At 42.7% G+C, this 18648-nt stretch overlaps 1 protein-coding gene across 1 annotated transcript; it reads left to right on the top strand.

The window, feature by feature from the left end:
- The first annotated feature begins 7796 nt into the window (after nt 1-7796).
- LOC138369437 (uncharacterized) lies at nt 7797-8483 on the top strand. Its single transcript, XM_069332680.1, has one exon. It carries the CDS (start codon nt 7797-7799, stop codon nt 8481-8483), a length of 687 nt encoding a protein of 228 aa, XP_069188781.1.
- The last annotated feature ends 10165 nt before the right edge of the window (nt 8484-18648 follow it).

Genomic DNA, 18648 nt, shown 5'->3' with positions numbered 1-18648 from the left:
CCGCCGTCTTCGTCACGGCCGCCCTCGCTCGATTCCTTCCAGTTCTGCTACCTATCAAGCCTTGTTTGGTCCCGCTTCGTGGGCCAAATATTTTGATCTCCTCCCTCTTGATTCTGCGCCTCCTGACGATTTCTCCCTCCATCGACATCTCATTGATTCCGTGGATGCCTCCATTACTTTCAACCCCACTCGTCTCGGTACACGTGTCGTTGCTGCTCCTTCTCAGGATGCTGCTTCCCGCTTGGCTGCCTTATCCTGCCTTGGCGAGACCCCCGTTCGGGTCTCGAAGAACGTTCAGTTGAATGCCAGTGTTGGCACTATTTTGCTCCCGCCCCATGTTGCGACCGGTGTTCGGGACCTACGCGACTGCCACGACGATATTCGACATATCCTCGCTGCCCAGGGCCATTCTATTCTCCAGGTGGACACGTTTACTCGTCCCCCTCGTGGTAGTCGCCGTCAACCCCTCCGGGTTGTGAAGATTACCTTTGATGGTAGGACCCTTCCACCCTCTGTCATTCTTGCTGGTGCCAGGTGCTCTGTCCAGGAGTACATTCCTTCTCCTCGGCTCTGCAACAAGTGCTGGAGGTTTGGGCATGGTGCCCTCCGCTGCTCCGGGACTGTCTCTCTCTGTCCTTTGTGTGGTGGCGAAGGTCACTCTAAGTCGGAGTGCGCTTCTCCCCAGGCTCGTTGCCTCAACTGCGGTGAGGCCCATCCTACCTTCTCCCGTGCGTGTGTCCATTACAAGCTTGAGGCAGCCGTCCTCAACTTGAAGCACCGGGAGCGTTTATCTTTTCCTGAGGCGAGGCGCCAGGTTCGCCGGCTCCCGCCTTATGCTAATATCTCTTATGCTCGCGTGTTGCGCTCTTCCTCTCCTCGTCCTTCCCGCCTTCCTCAGACTCACAACCGTTTCCAGGCCTTGGACCCTGATGCGCCCACTGCCCCCTCCCTCTGTCCCTTTGGGTTCTCTCCCGAAGGATCCTCCTCCTGGTCCTCTGTCTGGGGTTCCCCTTCCTTCTACCCGGTCTGTCGTGTCTTCTGTGTCTCCTTCCTCGTCCCCCTCCGATCCTCCTTCCCATCCTCTTCCTCCATCTATCGGCTCTCCCCGCCGCCTGTCGGTGCGGGCGGATGTCCATCGCTCTCCTAACGGCCGTCGTGTGTGCTCTCGTTCGGCTTCTCCTGTTGAGACACTGGAATCCGTTGCCCGGTACGTAGTTGCTGGGACACCGGTCTCTTTAAGTCAGAAGCGTAAGCCTGGCTCCTCTCCTTCCTCTTCCCCGGCGGGTAAGAAGGCTTTGCTTTCTTCCTCAGCTCCTCCTTCTGGCTCTGTTGCTCCTTCCCCTCCCGTTTCAGTGCTTGCGCCCCCTGTTCCTGCTATGGAGGTTTCTTTGGCCCCTGCTTCCCTTTCGGTTGCTGCTCTTGCTGGGGTGCGCTCCTCTCTTTCTACTCCCCCTCTTCCTGCTGCTGTCCTTGACTGCTCCTCTCCGTTGTCTCCTCCTCCTCCTCCTCCTCCTCCTCCTCCTCCTCCGGACCCTGCCCGCCCACCTCTGATCTGTTCTCCCGTTTCCTTCCCTCCGTCTTTGCTCAGTTTACCCATGCCCCCTAACCCTGACTTTGCTGACCCTGATCCCGACCCTGATATTCTTTAACGTGCTCTGTTGGTCTTTCGCCTTTGTTTCTTCCTTGTTCTCTGTTTTTGTCCTTTCTCTTCTCGTCGTTGTCCATTCTTCAATGGAACGTTCGAGGTTATTACGCCAATTTCCTCGAACTCCAACTTCTGGTTTCGCGGTTTTCGCCCCTTTGTGTCTGTCTCCAGGAGCCAATGCTTGGTGCTCGTCCTGGTCGTTTTCGTGGCTACTCCTTTCTCTCCCCCCCCCCCAGCCATTGCTGGGGCTTCTAATTCTTCTGCTCTCTTGATTCGGGCTGATGTTCCCTTTGTTCCTTTACTTTTTCCTTCGCCTCTCTATTGTTCTGCTGCTCGTATCTTTGTGGGGAAATGGTACACAGTTTGTTCCATTTATCTCCCCCCGAGTGTCCCGCTCTCTCTTCCTGATTTGAAACACCTCCTAGACTCCTTGCCGGAGCCTGTGCTCCTGCTGGGTGACTTCAATTGTCGTCATTCTCTTTGGGGTGACGTTCTGACGAATACCCGGGGTCGCCTCCTTGAGCCGTTTCTCCTCTCTTCTTCCCTGTCTCTTCTGAATTCTGGTGAGCCCACTCATTTGGACTCTCGAACTCGCACCCTTTCTTGTCTTGATCTTTCTCTCTGCTCTTCTTCTCTTTACTTAGATTTCACGTGGCAGGTTCTTGATGACCTCCATGGAAGTGATCATTTCCCCATCCTTGTTTCCTTTTTCTCTTTTCGCCCTTCCTTCTCTTTCCCTAGGTGGCAGTTTGCTAAGGCGGACTGGACCCTATTTTCCCTCAGTGCTACTCTCTCTGACCTCTCCCTTCTGCCCCTCTCTCGCGCTCTCCTCCTTTTTCATGACACTGTCTTCGACGCTGCCCTCCGCTCTATTCCTCGCTCTTCCTCTCGGGGTCCACGGAAGTGCGTTCCCTGGTGGAATGCAGACTGTGCTCGGGCTGTCCGCTGTAAGCGTGCAGCCTGGAAGAAGCACCGCCGTAGGCAGACGACCGATTCTTTTCTTTTCTTTCGGAAAGCGAGTGCGGTGGCCCGTAGGGCCATCCGTACGGCTAAACGTGAATGTTGGGCATCTTATGTCTCAACAATTACGTCCGAAACCCCTCTGGCCCAGATCTGGAAGCGTATCCGCAAGATAGCGGGTAAGTTCGTTCCCGATGTTTCACCGGTCCTTCACCTCCATGATACTCTTGTGGCGGACCCGTTGCAGGTCGCTTCCGAACTGGGTTCCCACTTTTCTTCTGTTAGCTCTGGTCTTCATCTTCCCCAATCTTTCCTTCTTCGTAAACCTGTCCTTGAGTCTCGTCCTTTAGATTTCTGCACTCATCTTCAGCTTCCCTATAATGATCCCTTCTCTCTCTCTGAACTTCGGTCTGCGCTGGCCCTCTGCGGTTCTACGGCGGCGGGCTCCGATGGTATTCATTATGAGATGCTTCGCCATCTCCCTCCGAGCACGTCTCAGTATTTACTGAGTCTGTATAATCGGATCTGGGAGTCGTCGTCAGTCCCTGAGGACTGGCTCGATGCCGTTGTCCTCCCTGTTCGCAAACCGGGGTCTCTGGGTACTTCCCCTAAGGACTTTCGCCCTATTGCTCTCACAAGTTGTGTCTGCAAACTCTTTGAACGTATGGTTAACGTTCGTCTGATGTGGTTCCTGGAACACCATCACCTCCTCTCCCCTTCTCAATTTGGTTTCCGCAAGTGCCGCAGCACGACAGATGTCCTGGTGAACTTGGAGGTCTATATTCGTACTGCTTTTGCTGCGAAGACCTCCGTTGTTGCCGTCCTTTTTGACCTAGAAAAGGCTTACGACACCACTTGGCGTTATCATATCCTATCTCAACTTCATTCTTTTGGCATTCGTGGTCATCTCCCTCTCTTTCTCCGCAGCTTCCTCTCTCGTCGTTCCTTTCGGGTGCGCCTTGGTACCGCTCTCTCTCCCTCTTTTCAGCAATACGAAGGTGTGCCCAGGGTAGTGTTCTGAGCACTACTCTTTTTCTGGTTGCCCTCAATGGTCTTCTTTCCTCTCTTCCTTCTGGTGTCTTCTCCGCTCTCTATGTCGATGATCTTACCCTTTGTTGTCAGGGTGATGATTCGCCTCTCCTTCAACGCCGGCTTCAACTTGCAATTGATGCCGTGTCGTCTTGGGCCACAGGTCATGGCTTCAAGTTCTCTACTTCTAAGACTTGTGCCATGACTTTTACGCGGAAACGGGTTGTTCTTCGTCCCTCTTTGTCACTTTATGGTCATCCCCTTGAATACAAAGATTCCGCGAAGCTTTTGGGGTTATTCCTTGACACTCGTTTGTCTTGGTCTCCCCATATCTCTTACCTCCGTGTTGAGTGCTCTAAGGCCCTTACCCTCCTTCGGGTCTTGTCCCATACTTCTTGGGGGGCAGATAGGCGCACTCTCCTTGCTTTACATTCCTCTCTCGTCCTGTCTAAGCTCGATTATGGTTGCCCTGCTTACTCGTCTGCTTCTCCTTCTACTCTTCGCCGTCTTGATGCTTTGCACCATACTGGGTTGCGCCTCAGTTCTGGTGCCTTTCGTTCGACTCCCATCCTTAGCTTGTATGTTGACACTGGCTTCCTGTCTCTCCAGGACCGCCGTGATCGCTACTGTCTTCGCTATCTTGCGCGGTCCTTGCAACATCCTTCCTCTCGCCTCTGTCGTGCTTTAACTTTTACCCCTCCTGCGGTTCCTGTTCCTCTTCACCACCTCCCTCTTTCTGTCCGGTTATCTCGCCTACAGGATTCCCTTTCCGTTCGTATTTCTGATGTTTCTCCTCGTGTTGTTCCTTCTTTGCCCCCGTGGAGCGTCCCTCTTCCGCGGTTTTGTACATCCTTGGCTCGTATTACTAAAGCTTTTACCCCTCCTACGGTTCTAAAACGCCTTTTCCTCGAGCACTTTTCTTCTCACTCCCGCTCCGTTTCTGTCTTCACCGATGGGTCTAAGTCAGCGGACGGTGTTGGCTACTCTGTTGTTTTTCCTGATCGCACTTATATGTGTCGCTTGCCTCCGGAGACTAGCATCTTTACAGCGGAACTTTATGCTATTCTCTATGCTCTTCGTCTCCTGCTTTCTCGTTGTCAGTCTTCCTTTGTGGTTGTTGTTGACTCTCGTAGTGCCCTCATGGCTCTCGGGTCCTTTAATCCGGTTCATCCAGTAGTTGTCGAGATCCAGCATTGGCTGTTTCTCGTTCACAGTAAATTTAAGTCGGTTGAGTTTTGTTGGGTTCCCAGCCATATTGGTGTGTCTTTAAATGAGCGTGCGGATGCTGCTGCCAAGGAAGCTGTCCGCTCTTGTCCCATCTTTCGCAAAGGCATTCCGTATTCCGACTTTTACCCGGTTATCCATTCCTCAGTCCTTACCCGTTGGCAGGCTTCTTGGTTGTCTGTTACTGGTAACAAGCTACGTACTCTTAAATGTTGTGTTTCCTCGTGGCCGTCCTCCTTCCACCGTAACCGGCGGTGGGAAACAGCTCTGGCGAGGTTGCGTATTGGCCATACTCGCTTAACCCATGGTCACTTGATGGAGCGCCGCCCTGCTCCTTATTGTCCTAGTTGCATTGTCCCTCTTACGGTCGTGCATGTCCTTCTTGAATGTCCTGACTTCCAGGACGAGCGTGTGTCTTGCTTTCCGACCGCCCCTCGCGGTCACCTGTCCCTCGATAGAATTCTTGGTGACTCGGATACTTTTGATATCGTTCGCCATATGCGTTTTTGTTCTCGTATTGGCATCCTTGGTGATATTTAGCGCCCTCTGATTATTTTGCGTATTTGATGGTGCTACATAGCCTTCCCGGTTTGGTGCCTTCTTTTGATAATTACTTACTTACTTACATTATAAGTTGTAAGTAAGGGGAAATTGGCGCCCTGATATAAAATGAAAGAGTATCCCCTAATGCATATATGACGTTTTGGAAGGGACACTAGCCGATCGCGGATTGGCCGACTTAGGTCGCGGGCGACCAATCAGGGCCCGCCATGACGTCACCGAGTGCCCCGGGCGGCGCCAACGTCAGAGTTGACCTGACCTTGGAAGCGAGAGGATGCACCTCGGTCAGCTCTCAAGGATTTGAGGCTCTACAAGCATTTCTTAGTGGATTAGAGCTGGCTATCGCAGCCCACCATAAGTTATTGGAGACCTTGCGCTTTTGGAAAGCAAAAAGGAACCAAGTTTATTGAGCAAAAGAGTGCCAAACTTGGAAAATATTCGCGACGACGCTGGACGTTGAGGGCCTGGAAAGGTGTGGCGGACAAGCCTAGCTGTGACCGGGTCACATCCACTGAGGGTTTTGGAAGGACGACACCGTTCCTAGGACAAGGAGCAACGCCTTGTGGAAGGGGCGAGTGTGGGAAAATAGTGATTAGCTCAGTGCCCATCGATGAACCAGGATTGGGGTAGCTGAATCTCAGGGATTGGAACGGCGACGACGCGAAGGCTCCACGACACCTGAGGACCTGTGGAACGTTCCTGGATCGTCAAGGATCGACTCAGGAAGCGTGGGAACCTCACACCATCGAGGGACAGGCGTCATGAGCCAGGAATGTAAGGTAGATCATTTTCCCTCCCATTACCCCTTGTGTGAGTAGGCTAGTTAGGCCACAATATTTACTTATGTATGTGGCAATAGGACATTAATACTTTAGTAGCAGAATAGGCTGCAAAGCAGCTTGTGTCCAGGACTGTCAGAGGGGACAGTGTGTATGGATGGCAGGACAGTGAAGAAGAGGCGCTGACGTGGTGAAGAGGCCCTCCTGTGAGAGAGTGTGGGACTCCTGTCTTTCTGCCCAGTTGAAGGAGTATTGGAGGTCGTGGAAGAAGAGGCTGACGATCTCCAGACTTATTATCCTTATTTTCATATTCATGTATTACTTGTGATTGTATGTGTGTTCATGTAATTTGCGTCAGTAAATTTACACATTTTATCATTGTGTTTAAGTGTGCCTCCATTTATAATATTTCTCTACGAGCATACACGAAGGTTATCATAGTACCACCTAGGGAACACTACGTTCTCTATAGAAGTTCTTATTGCCTGGAGAGTGGTAAAGACAGCACGGACTTATATAAAAGTGTACCCTTAACCATCCGATCAGTATCAGTGCCTGAATGGTGGCAACTAGTAACGTGGTGGCTAGAGAGAGGTAAAGCCACACAGACCTTCCTGGGAGAGTACCCTGGGCCAACAGTCTAGTAGCAGATCTATGGGAGTAGCAATCTTCTGGCTACAAACAATATATAATACACCCACTGAACTGCATTGCTGGGGTGCAGATATAATAACCCAGCTGGCGACCTTGTTAAGAAGAAGATAGAGAGAACAGGCGGGAAAAGAGTTCCCGCATCCTTTTTGTCTGGCAGGCAAGACTCAGGGAGGTTATTGTTATAAGGTAAGCCTGAGTCTTCCTTCACTCCTCCACGGGTCTAGGCCGGAACTGTTAACAGCAGTTTCTCCGTGTTTGACTGAAGGGCTTCCAGGGTGAATCAGTGGCACCCCCTTTTTGTGGTGGAAGCAAAGACCTGCGGAGATGGGCATTGTTGGTCCTCTCCTGTGTGACCAAGGAGACTCCGGTGAATCACGGGAGTCGGAGGGGCTGAGTATTCGGCCTTTTGAGTCCCTAGCAGCTGAGTGCTAGCTGAGCCCCGGCCCACCTCCACGTGACAATATTTACATATACTAATGCTTATTGATCAACTAGTCTAGTGTTGAAGTATATATAGAACAACCTAGCACCATTAATTAATCGTGCAGACCCTATTTTGGGTGGGATTTATACCAGCACGATTTGTATTGTGTATCTATAATTATTTACCTATTTTATAATTATTTACCTATAATCATTTCACCTTTGAGTGTTAATTAGTGTCTACACCAACCAAGGGTGATTTTGAGGAGCTAACTTGAGGTACTTCCAGTGACACTGATTACCCCCCTCAAAGTATTTATGTATGATTATACATATATTATTTTTATGTGCTAACCTCCAAGGAGGTTGGGTCATTCACTGTATATAAAGTGAAAGCCCTAGTAACTGAAAATCTACCCTCGGCCACTACCATTAGTGCTTGCTCAGAATTTATGAGCAAGTACCCCAGTTACATTAGTAACAATATTATATGCCCTGTCAATACCAATCAAAGAGGCAGCATGGCTACTAAAGAAATTATATTAAAACAGACCCAGACAGAATTTAAGGGTCACTTAACAAGACAGATTAACAAGTGCAATGATCTGTCTCAACAATCTCCAGTTGATCATGTGAAACTGGAAACCTACTTTCAAGTAGCATTAAGTAAATTTGAGCAAGTTAAGCACCAGATAGAAAAATATCTGACTGAACTTGTCAACACTAACTTCACCACTGAAGAATTAGATGATATTATGGTTGGCCTAATACAATTTGAGGATGATACTCAAGCCAGGTTGGATCCTTTCATTAAAATAATTGCCCAGAACAAGGCAACATTTACAGTTTCATCTAATCCAAGACAGGTTGAAGCTCGACTCCCTCCAATTAATTTACCCGCTTTCTCAGGAAAAGATAAGGAAGATTGGGACGAATTTTGGAACAAATATGTAGACCTTGTAGACTCAAAACCATCTTTACCCAAGAGTAGTAAATTCTCTTATCTGCAAGTTCAATTATCAGGTGAAGCTAAATCAGTAGTACCCCACCTGAGGCTAACTACCGATAGCTATGGCCTTGCAGTAACACTCCTCAAAGATAATTATGCTGATCCAAAAGTCAGAACATCATCACACTTAGTTCATGAGATGTTTCATTTACCTTCACTGGAGGCTACAGCTGATTCACTCCAAGTCTTTAAGCTGTAGGTGGAATCCATGGTCAAGGCCCTCAGCCTGACAGTCAATACAAATGGGGCTGATTGGGTGTTGAAAATAATTGTCCAGGAAAAAATACATAGGGACATATTGAGACAAATGAGTCCTCACTACAATAAAAGTATTTTATCCTTAAGTGAAATATCTGAGGGTTTACGTTCAGTAATTAACCAACTACGTACACATGACAAATTAAAAGCACCAAGTAAACTTTCATAAACCAATAATAGTGAACCACAGAGTACAAAAAGTACTCCAACTAAACCTAAACAATCTAATCCCACACCAAAGTGAACCCAAGGCAATGTGGGCACATATGCAATGAGACCTGTTTGAAATTTCCAACACTAATACAATACTATTGTATTATAATAAATCAGTATTAAAATATACTAACTACAGTAGTTACTAAAACTTACTAACAGTAATGTTTACATAAACTAACCATTATATCTGCATATGGATACTGGAATTCTTACGAAACCAAGCACCAGTATTGCATCAGATTATATCTTGTTAAACACATTTATTTCCAGTGTGTTAGAGAATTGAATGTGATTCTCTAAAATCATCAGTATTCCGTGTGATAATTATTTATGGATAACATAACTCCCAAATAATTCTAAACTGAGAGTTTTTAGTTACAATTGTTATCAAGTAATAGTTTTTCTGTCACGCGTGAATGCCATGGAGAAAACTAAAATCTTCTCCATTTTTCGTTTACCACCATAAGACGAGAAAACAATAATATTTAAATCCCTAGAATCACAACCCAGTCTTTATTAAAGTATTTCAACCACAATCGTGCAAAATAGTATTATTCGTGATAAATAATTTCTGTGGTGAATGCGGAGACGCGGGTTGAAGGAGAGACGCCATTGTGTGTGTGGATGGTGAACTCGCGTTGCGGAATTGAGCAACAAAAGTCGTGGCGTCAGAGTCTGAGACACGTGACGTTGGAATTATCAGCAAGAATTACACTGGTACTCAACGCAGAACGAATAATTATTCTTCTACGTGATCTGCAGTGCTCGGTCAACTAATAACGCGTCAATATTCAGGCCAAGCTCTCAACCACGTGTACGACATTGTGGAAGTTTGAGACTGAGACGCGATACCAGCAGACTTCAGCATAATTTGCACCTTTCAATAAGTATATAGTTCTTTTTTGATGCATCATTAGAGATTGTATATGTTGTGGGCAGCCTGTCATTATATCGAACGACTACAAAAAATCCAACGTTAGTACCGCACTAAATTTTATTTTATATTTCATGAATATTGAGAATTAAGTAGCCTAGTTCAATGCTACATAATATCCCTTAAATTACAGCTCGTATGTGAGGAGTCTACGTATGTGAGGAGTCTACGAGCTGTTACCTACATTCGTGTTATTCACCTCTAAGGGCTTCTACGTGGAGATCCTGAGATCACGAGGACGAGGCGTGAATGATGTCATAGAAATTGTCTTAAAGCTAAGACTTTTTGTACACATTTAATTACTCCAATTATTACTACTTGTTCAGGATATTATCAAATTGAGTATTCGTCATGTACACTGGAGATAAAATGTGTTTATTTAGATGATTGCTTTCTAATGCTAATAATCTTTATAATTTCTATTGGTAACTGCCTATTGATTCTTTAATATTTTGGTCACAATATTATTTATCAAACAATGAACTGGTGCACGAACCACACTAGTTCCTAGACGTATATGAAGTTCTAGCAATACCCCCCCCCCCCCCAATGTAGGTGTTTGAGGCTCTAACTTTAGTTAATTAACCATACAGCCCATTAATTATTTAAGTGATTATGCTTCCTAATATTTATCCATAGACACTGTTTCTTCCTTGTGTTTCTAATGATCACTTTTTATTAGTTTTCCTCTTTTCTTAAAAGTGGGTGGTTCCTCGTAATTGATTTCATTAATTTAATAATTAAATAAATTGAGTGAAGCCCAGATATCCCACATTATGGTCCTTCGAACCGGATACATACTAATTAGTAATAACTAATCACCGTGTGAAGTAGTCTAGACTAACCCCATTAATTAACTGTGTCTACCGGCAGCGTAACACATAGGTTAGCCTAATTCACACCAATTCATTTGCTACTTATACCTCATGTATAAGGTAACACTTGTGGGACACAGTCAGTTACCCACAGCACTTAGACCTATACCTCATACTGAAGTAAGAATTTTTAGGTCACCAGGAGCAACAGCTCATACCTTCTTTTATTTATTTATTTGTTTATTTGTATATATACAAGAAGGTACATTGGGTTTGTGAGAATACATTGGATAGTACAGTATTTACATTCTTGTAAAGCCACTAGTACGCGCAACGTTTCGGGCAGGTCCTTAATCTAGCAGATAATTTTAAGTAGGTAATTTCTATCAGAATTGATAAATGATAAAGATACATTGCAAGAGAAAAATGAGATGAGAGAGCTTAGTAAGTATATTAAAGCACAATGTTATATTAAAGCTCTGATTGATTACATTGACAGCTCGATTAGTAATTTAAACAAATAAATAAATAAATAAATTTGGCTGATAAAATCACATCGGACAACCTTTCTAATATTGGAATCCTTATGGGATCAGATGTCTACCATAAGTTTATAATAATTCCTCACTAACATCAATTATGTGTTAACCATTTGGGCTACACAAATATTTCAATATACGGCTGTCAGCAGACTGTCCATTATAGCCTGAATTCATTCCATAATTACTGATTCACTCAAGTCAGTGGATTCATTAACATTTAGGATCCAGTATACTAATACAAATTGCTGATCTCATACTAATTAATCATTAATAACCCTGATAACATTTTATTCCACAATTTGGAAGTACATTCAGGAGTTAAATATTATTTACGGCAGTAAAATACTTGCCAAACACAATTAATTCTCTTGTGTTCATTTAATTTCTTATACACATAATTTCTACCAGTATATATATTATATAAAATTATAATTTCCCCCCCCCAAAAAAAATACAGCACTATATATTCACATTACTGCACCACAATATAATCTTTGCCAACCTTTATTAGGTACGAATTTAGACTGTGATTATGCTGAATTTGGCACAAACACAGACTAAATAAATTTGTAGTTTCTTAGGTAGAAATTCTCACAACTAGGCTTGAGCTAGTTAGTGGTACATATATTATTCATTCTAGTGCTGACCGGAATGGGTGGGATTAACCATTTATTGTGTAATTATATTTTATTGCATATTTCTATGTACATCTTAGAGTGTTACTGTAAGTTCACTACCCATCCAAGGCTAATTTTGAAGAGCTAAGCTAAGGAACACCTGTAGTGAGACCAAGGTACCACTCACAGCTTAGTTGCTTATTATTAGGTAGGTAGCTAACCTCTAAATGAGGTAAATTACAATCAGCCTCAAGAAAATATCAGACTGTCAATAATTATACCTGCTCTACATAAAGGAGCAAGTATCATAGCTGTCCAAGTAGCTATATAAGCCCTATAATGCTCAAATTTACAACCAGAATGGCTACTCCAGAAAAGTCTGCAAGACTCTTGAGAGGTCTTCAAGTTCACCTGTCAAGACTACTTGTCAAATGCGACAACTGTATAGGAACTAACTCAGTTGACGTCTTCAGGCTAGTAAGTTCCACAAGGGTGGCTAACCTAAAATATGACCATATAAAGGTTATAATCGAGTCTTATAGGAACATACTCCATGTCAGTAATACTGACCCAGACGAATTACGTCTGATAGAATCTGATCTTGACGACTATGAATATATCATTCAAGATAAGTTAGACCAATATAAAAAAGTGCTTGCGACACAAGATGTTCCTGAGTGGATAGAACATTTTTTTAGTAGATCTACACCCGAGCAAGCACCCAGCTCAGATGAAATACATGAGCTACCTCAAGATGAGGAGAATCCTCTAATTAATACTGATCACTACACAGGATCAACAACTGAAGTTCAATCTTCATTTTCTAACATCTCATCTAATACAACTTCACGTAGTAATTTGTTTACAGAGTCTGATCAATTTTCAGACAGCTCTTCTCAATGTTCCCTGGATTCTATAAATTCAATGCATGAGGCTACTGAATTAGCTAGCTCCTCACAAGAACCCAGAGAAACAAGTGAAGCTGCAGATGAAACTCTTAGTGAAGCTGCAATAATCAGTGAATCTGAACCAGAAAATGATAAAGCTAATGCTGCAGCAGCAGCCGAAGCTGTAATTAAAGCTGAGGCTAAGCAAGAAGCCTTAAGCAACACAAGTAATGGTCACAATTACTCACACCAGCCTTCTAGAGTAAGTGCTAACAATGAGAAGACTGTTATAAACCTTGTACACCAATTATTAGAGTTATCTCCACCAGAACAATCAGTTGACTCTTTACAAGCCTTTAGTTTTCAGCTTGAGTCACTGTTAAATTCCTTCAGTAAAGAGGTGGATCACCCAACTGCTGAGTGGATGACTAAAATTATCATCCAAAGAAAATTGTCTGGTGACACATTCAATAAATTATATGTATACCAGAATGGTAATACCCTGTCAATGCAGGATATATTTACAGGTTTGCGCATTATAAGCAATCATTCAGCAAACCAGGCACTTAATGCCTCTTCTGAATGCACCGAAACTGTGCCCACATCAGTTTCCTTACCTGGAACTCCTAAAGTGACACTGTCACCAGGTAATAAGGGTACTAATAATCAATGTAATAACAATAAGTCAAACACTGATTCATCAGTAAGGCCCAAGAGCCCCACAGGTGCTCCTAAGAGACCTAATAGTCCAAAAAGCAAATCCAATAACTCCACAGGTGCTCCTAAGAGACCTAATAGTCCAAAGAGCACTTCCCAGAGTACACCAAGTACTCACAAGAGAATAAACAACAAGCAAATGCAAGCAGCAAAACCATCTCAACCTGCAGTTACTGTTTTACCTAAACCTGTAACCCCTAAACGAGCTGTAGGATGGGGAATGTGCTTGTTTTGCAATCAAAAACATTCTCTGTACAAATGTACCAATTACCCTAATAGAGGCACATGAGTCAGACGACTCAAACAGTTACACAAATGTACTAGGTGTCTCAAACACATAATGTTAATAGCTGTGACGCCCCACTGAACACCTGCAATAGGTGTAGAAGGGGCAAACATCATGCTGCACTGTGCAAATTAGTTAGGACAAATTATGTCAATCCTAGAATAGGAGGTAGAGAATCTACACCAGTACAGTGCTGCAAGGTGCGAGATGTGTACAGCGTAATTTCACAAGCATCTCAAGTGGATGCTGCTTTGCCTACTGCCCAACTTCAAGTAAAGAACAAAGGAGCCAAGACTCGTGGATTATTTGATCAAGGTTCCCAGAGAACTTTCATAACTCAGAAAGCGGCAGAGGCACTCAATTTACAACCAATCAGACAGGTAAAATTGAACTTGTCAGGGTTCATGATAAATCGAGGAACCCATGAATACTCAGTAGTTCAACCGCTTGTACGACTAGGTAGTCATGTCAAGGCTGTCCAAGCCATTGTTGTAGATCAAATACCTTTTGACCTAGATATTAAGGGTCTGGGATACACAGCCCACTTCCTGCAGGAACGTGAAATTAATTTGGCTGACAACAAGTTAACGTCTGACCTCCTTAACAATGTAGATGTACTAGTAGGAGCAGACTACTTTTACCAGTTCATAACTGGACATGTTAGACGATTGGGCATGAATATGCTCCAATCTGCAGGTGGCTACTTACTTACGGGTAAAGTTCTGAATGTGAACAGGCCTAAGCCTGCCAACAATAATAAATTAGTCAGCAGTAAATCAATTCTCCAGCAGCAAGCTAAAATGAGAAACACAGCTGAGTAATAAACCCAGATTGAATGTAGTACAATTAGTATTCGCCGAGATGTTTCATAGCTCTCAGTGGAAAATCAGTGGTCCGTACCTAAACAAGTACAAGTCACAGCGACCAAGCCATAGAATCCACTGCAGACCTAGAATTATTCTCGACAAGTAATAATTGACCACACTCAGTCTCCCTAGGTAATTGATAATATTAGGCTAGAGAATCGAGCACTCCCTAGGTAATTAATAATATTAGGCTAGAGAATCTAGCCATCAATGCATCTAGCATTTCCTGAATTTATCAATACTATGAAGTCATCAAGCAACTTCTATAATTATAAATTCACTGGGAACAAGGTCCAAATTACTTGCGCTTAAGGTTTGCCAAGAAAACCTTATTAATACAATGTTTTCTGCACTAAGAGTTAGTGAAAATACTTGCATCAATTTTTGTTTGAGTTATTTTCTTTCGTTTCTGCTTAATTATTGTAGGAGCGCAGCCCGAACAAACTTGCAAACTTACCAATACGTAAGTGAGTCTACAGAGAACTAATAACCCGTGAAACGTTTAGGTTGGGAAAATGTTACAAATTATCTTGAATAGGATTAATCGTAGCAGTAATTTAATTTCCAGCAATCTTAGGTTTCCCTTTGTTTAATGCATTATCATTAAACATCAGCATTGTTAATTAACATGCTTAATGAGCTCAATATAGCTCACCTTTGAATTAACGTAATAATTGAGTGCTTATTGTTTCCCATGCAAATACGAGCTCAATATTGCTCGCCATGATAATTGAACGCTATAATGCTCCACCTCGTTAATTCGAGTTCAGTATAACTCACCCTGAGTTAACATAACAATTAAGCGCTTTAATGTTCCCCATGCTAATACGAGCACTGCTCGCCATGATAATTGAACGATACAATGCTCCACCTCGTTAATTCGAGTTCAATATAACTCACCCTGTTAACATGCTTAATGAGCTCAATATAGCTCCCCATGTTAACGAGCTCAATATAGCTCACCCTGTTAACTCTGTTAACGAGTTCAATATAACTCACCCTGTTAACATGCTTAATGAGCTCAATATAGCTCTCCATGTTAACGATCTCAATATAGCTCACCCTGTTAACTCTGTTAACGAGTTCAATATAACTCATCCTGTTAACATGCTTAATGAGCTCAATATAGCTCCCCATGTTAACGAGCTCAATATAGCTCACCCTGTTAACTCTGTTAACGAGCTCAATATAGCTCACCATGTTCACGAGCTCAATATAGCTCACCATGTTCACGAGCTCAATATAGCTTGCCCTGTTAACTGTTAACGAGCTCACTCTGTTAACTGTTAATGAGCTCAATATAGCTCAACCTGTTCACGAGCTCAATACAGCTCCCAATGTTAATTTGACTACATTTTTGCTCACAATTAGCTTAGTCCCTTACTTAGGTAGGTTAGAAATTTAAACCATTTATTTAGGTAGGTTTAGGGACTTTAGTTAGTGTCAACTGAGTACTAGCCTAGTCTGTACTCACCATTAATTACAGTTGACTATACTTATAGAGACTGATTTAATAAGCTCAATTTTCATTTAAAAGTTGAGGATGTATTAATGAGTTTACAGTGTCAAGCCTATGAGCTGCAATTAAATTAGCTCATAAGTCAGAATGACTAGGCTACTAATCTCACTGTCGACTCAGAATCTTCCTTGATTTTAATGAACAACCTTTTCAGTTCTCTAATTTTCCACTATTTTAGCTAGTTAGCAAATTAGTTATACCATCAGTCAGAATGACTACTGCACGGCAGTACACATTAAATTAAATTTCCTCATTTGATTTTGGGGTGATCGTGATGCTGCGTGATGTTATTGTCTAGTAACTCAATAGTTACAAGTCACAGCGACCTTACTGTAGTGTCATAGTCTCCTTGATCTTAAATGACCCAATAATACTTTACTGTATAATAATGTAGAATACAACTTATACAATAATGTTATCAGTTCTTAGGAGCTTTTTCTGAGTTTGCCTACAATTCAGCTACTACGTAATACACCATTACATGTCACTGCGACCCTAGTTGTTGAGTTTATTGTAAGCTTTAGGGAGTTCCTGATTGCAGATAACTTAATCATTTAATATTTCAATATTTAATGCATGTTTCCACCAGAGCAGTTGCTCAACAATACAAACGGAAACTATGAGCCTATTATAGCTCTGACCAAGAGCAAATAATTTCCCATCCAATTTGAGTAATCATGATGATACTGTGCTGTGATGTCAAGTAACAAATCGTTACAAGTCACAATGACCCAGAACATTCTCATCACAGTGGATTCTCAATTACTTTAAATTGTATGATTTAATTCTTAATTTGTTGTATAGGCTATTAATAATAACATTATTTCGTCTAGAGTATCTGAGAGTTTACAAGACTTTAAGACTTAGTAACATAATCATTCCATGTCATAGCGACACCAGTCCCAGAGTTTATTGTAGGCTTTATTAGTCATTAACTTTAGATGATTCCCAATATGTTCCATTCAACATGAATTTCTTTGCAAGACCTAAGTTTCTTGTATGTCCTTGACAATTACGGGACATCCGTTACGTGTGTACTAACCTATTTACATTAATACTAACTTCGGGATAGGTATGTCAGTACTCAACATTGCACTGCGACCCGAGAAATCTCCCCCCGGAGTTATGTTGGAAATTTCCAACACTAATACAATACTATTGTATTATAATAAATCAGTATTAAAATATACTAACTATAGTAGTTACTAAAACTTACTAACAGTAATGTTCACATAAACTAACCATTATATCTGCATATGGATACTGGAATTCTTACGAAACCAAGCACCAGTATTGCGTCAGATTATATCCAGTTAAACACATTTATTGCCAGTGTGTTAGAGAATTGAATGTGATTCTCTAAAATCATCAGTATTCCGTGTGATAATTATTTACGTATAACATAACTCCCAAATAATTCTAAATCGAGAGTTTTTAGTTACAATTGTTATCAAGTAATAGTTTTTCTGTCACGCATGAATGCCATGGAGAAAACTAAAATCTTCTCCGTTTCTCGTTTACCACCATAAGACGAGAAAGCAATAATATTTAAATCCCTAGAATCACAACCCAGTCTTTATTAAAGTATTTCAACCACAATCGCGCGAAATAGTATTATTCGTGAAAAATAATTTCTGTGGTGAATGTGGGGACGCGGGTTGAAGGAGAGACGCCATTGTGTGTGTCGATGGTAAACTCGCGTTGCAGAATTGAGCAACAAAAGTCATGGCGTCAGAGTCTGAGACACGTGACGTTGGGATTACCAGCAAGAATTACACTGGTACTCAACGCAGAGCGAATAATTATTCTTCTACGTGATCTGCAGTGCTCGGTCAACTAATAACGCGTCGATATTCAGGCCAAGCTCTCAACCACGTGTACGACATTGTGGAAGTTTGAGACTGAGACGCGATACCAGCAGGCTTCAGCATACTAATAAAAACTGAATTAAAACTAAACATAAAACTAATTAATATTAGCCGAGATGTTTTTATCGATCTCAGTGGATAATCAATGGTCAGCAGCCTAAACCGGTGCAAGTCACAGCGATCCAGCCTCTGACCCTATAGTAGACCCAGAACTATTCTCCACAGTAATAATTGACCACACCCAGTTTCCCTATGTAAAACAAATAAAATTTGGTTAGAAAATTCTAGCACCCAAGGAATCTAGCGGGAAGGTGAAGTCATAAAGAAACTTCCATGCCTGCAAATTTACCAGGACCAAAGTTTAAAACCTGAACCAGCCTATGCCTGCTGGTTCTCCAAATTAATCTGGCGCCTAAGGTCTGCCAAGAAAACCTTAAATTAGTATTTACAGGACAACCATAATTTCACATCTGTTTCACAGACACGGGGGCATCCGTCATGTACATACTAATGCACTAACTTACTAACATAATGAATATAACTTCTGGAAGAGTAATAGGTACGTCAGTACTGAATCATGAACTGCGACCCATAGTTTCTCTTACCAGAGTTATGTACGATATTTCTAACCCTTAATTACTAACCCCAAGTACAATAAGAGATAATTCTTGTACTAGACATTAAAATTTACTAACATTACTAACCAGTAGTATATAGATATTCAAATTATGAATTTGAGGCGTAGAACGTTCCATCCCTTCTAGAAATCATGGCCGTGGTGTTGCGTCAACCACCCGACTAGAGGGAATAATTTCTACATATTAATGGATTTAATTGAA

This window comes from Procambarus clarkii, chromosome 28, assembly GCF_040958095.1.
Source record: "Procambarus clarkii isolate CNS0578487 chromosome 28, FALCON_Pclarkii_2.0, whole genome shotgun sequence".
Classification (NCBI taxonomy): Eukaryota; Metazoa; Arthropoda; class Malacostraca; order Decapoda; family Cambaridae; genus Procambarus; species Procambarus clarkii.
This window is presented reverse-complemented; position numbering and strand designations above follow the sequence as displayed.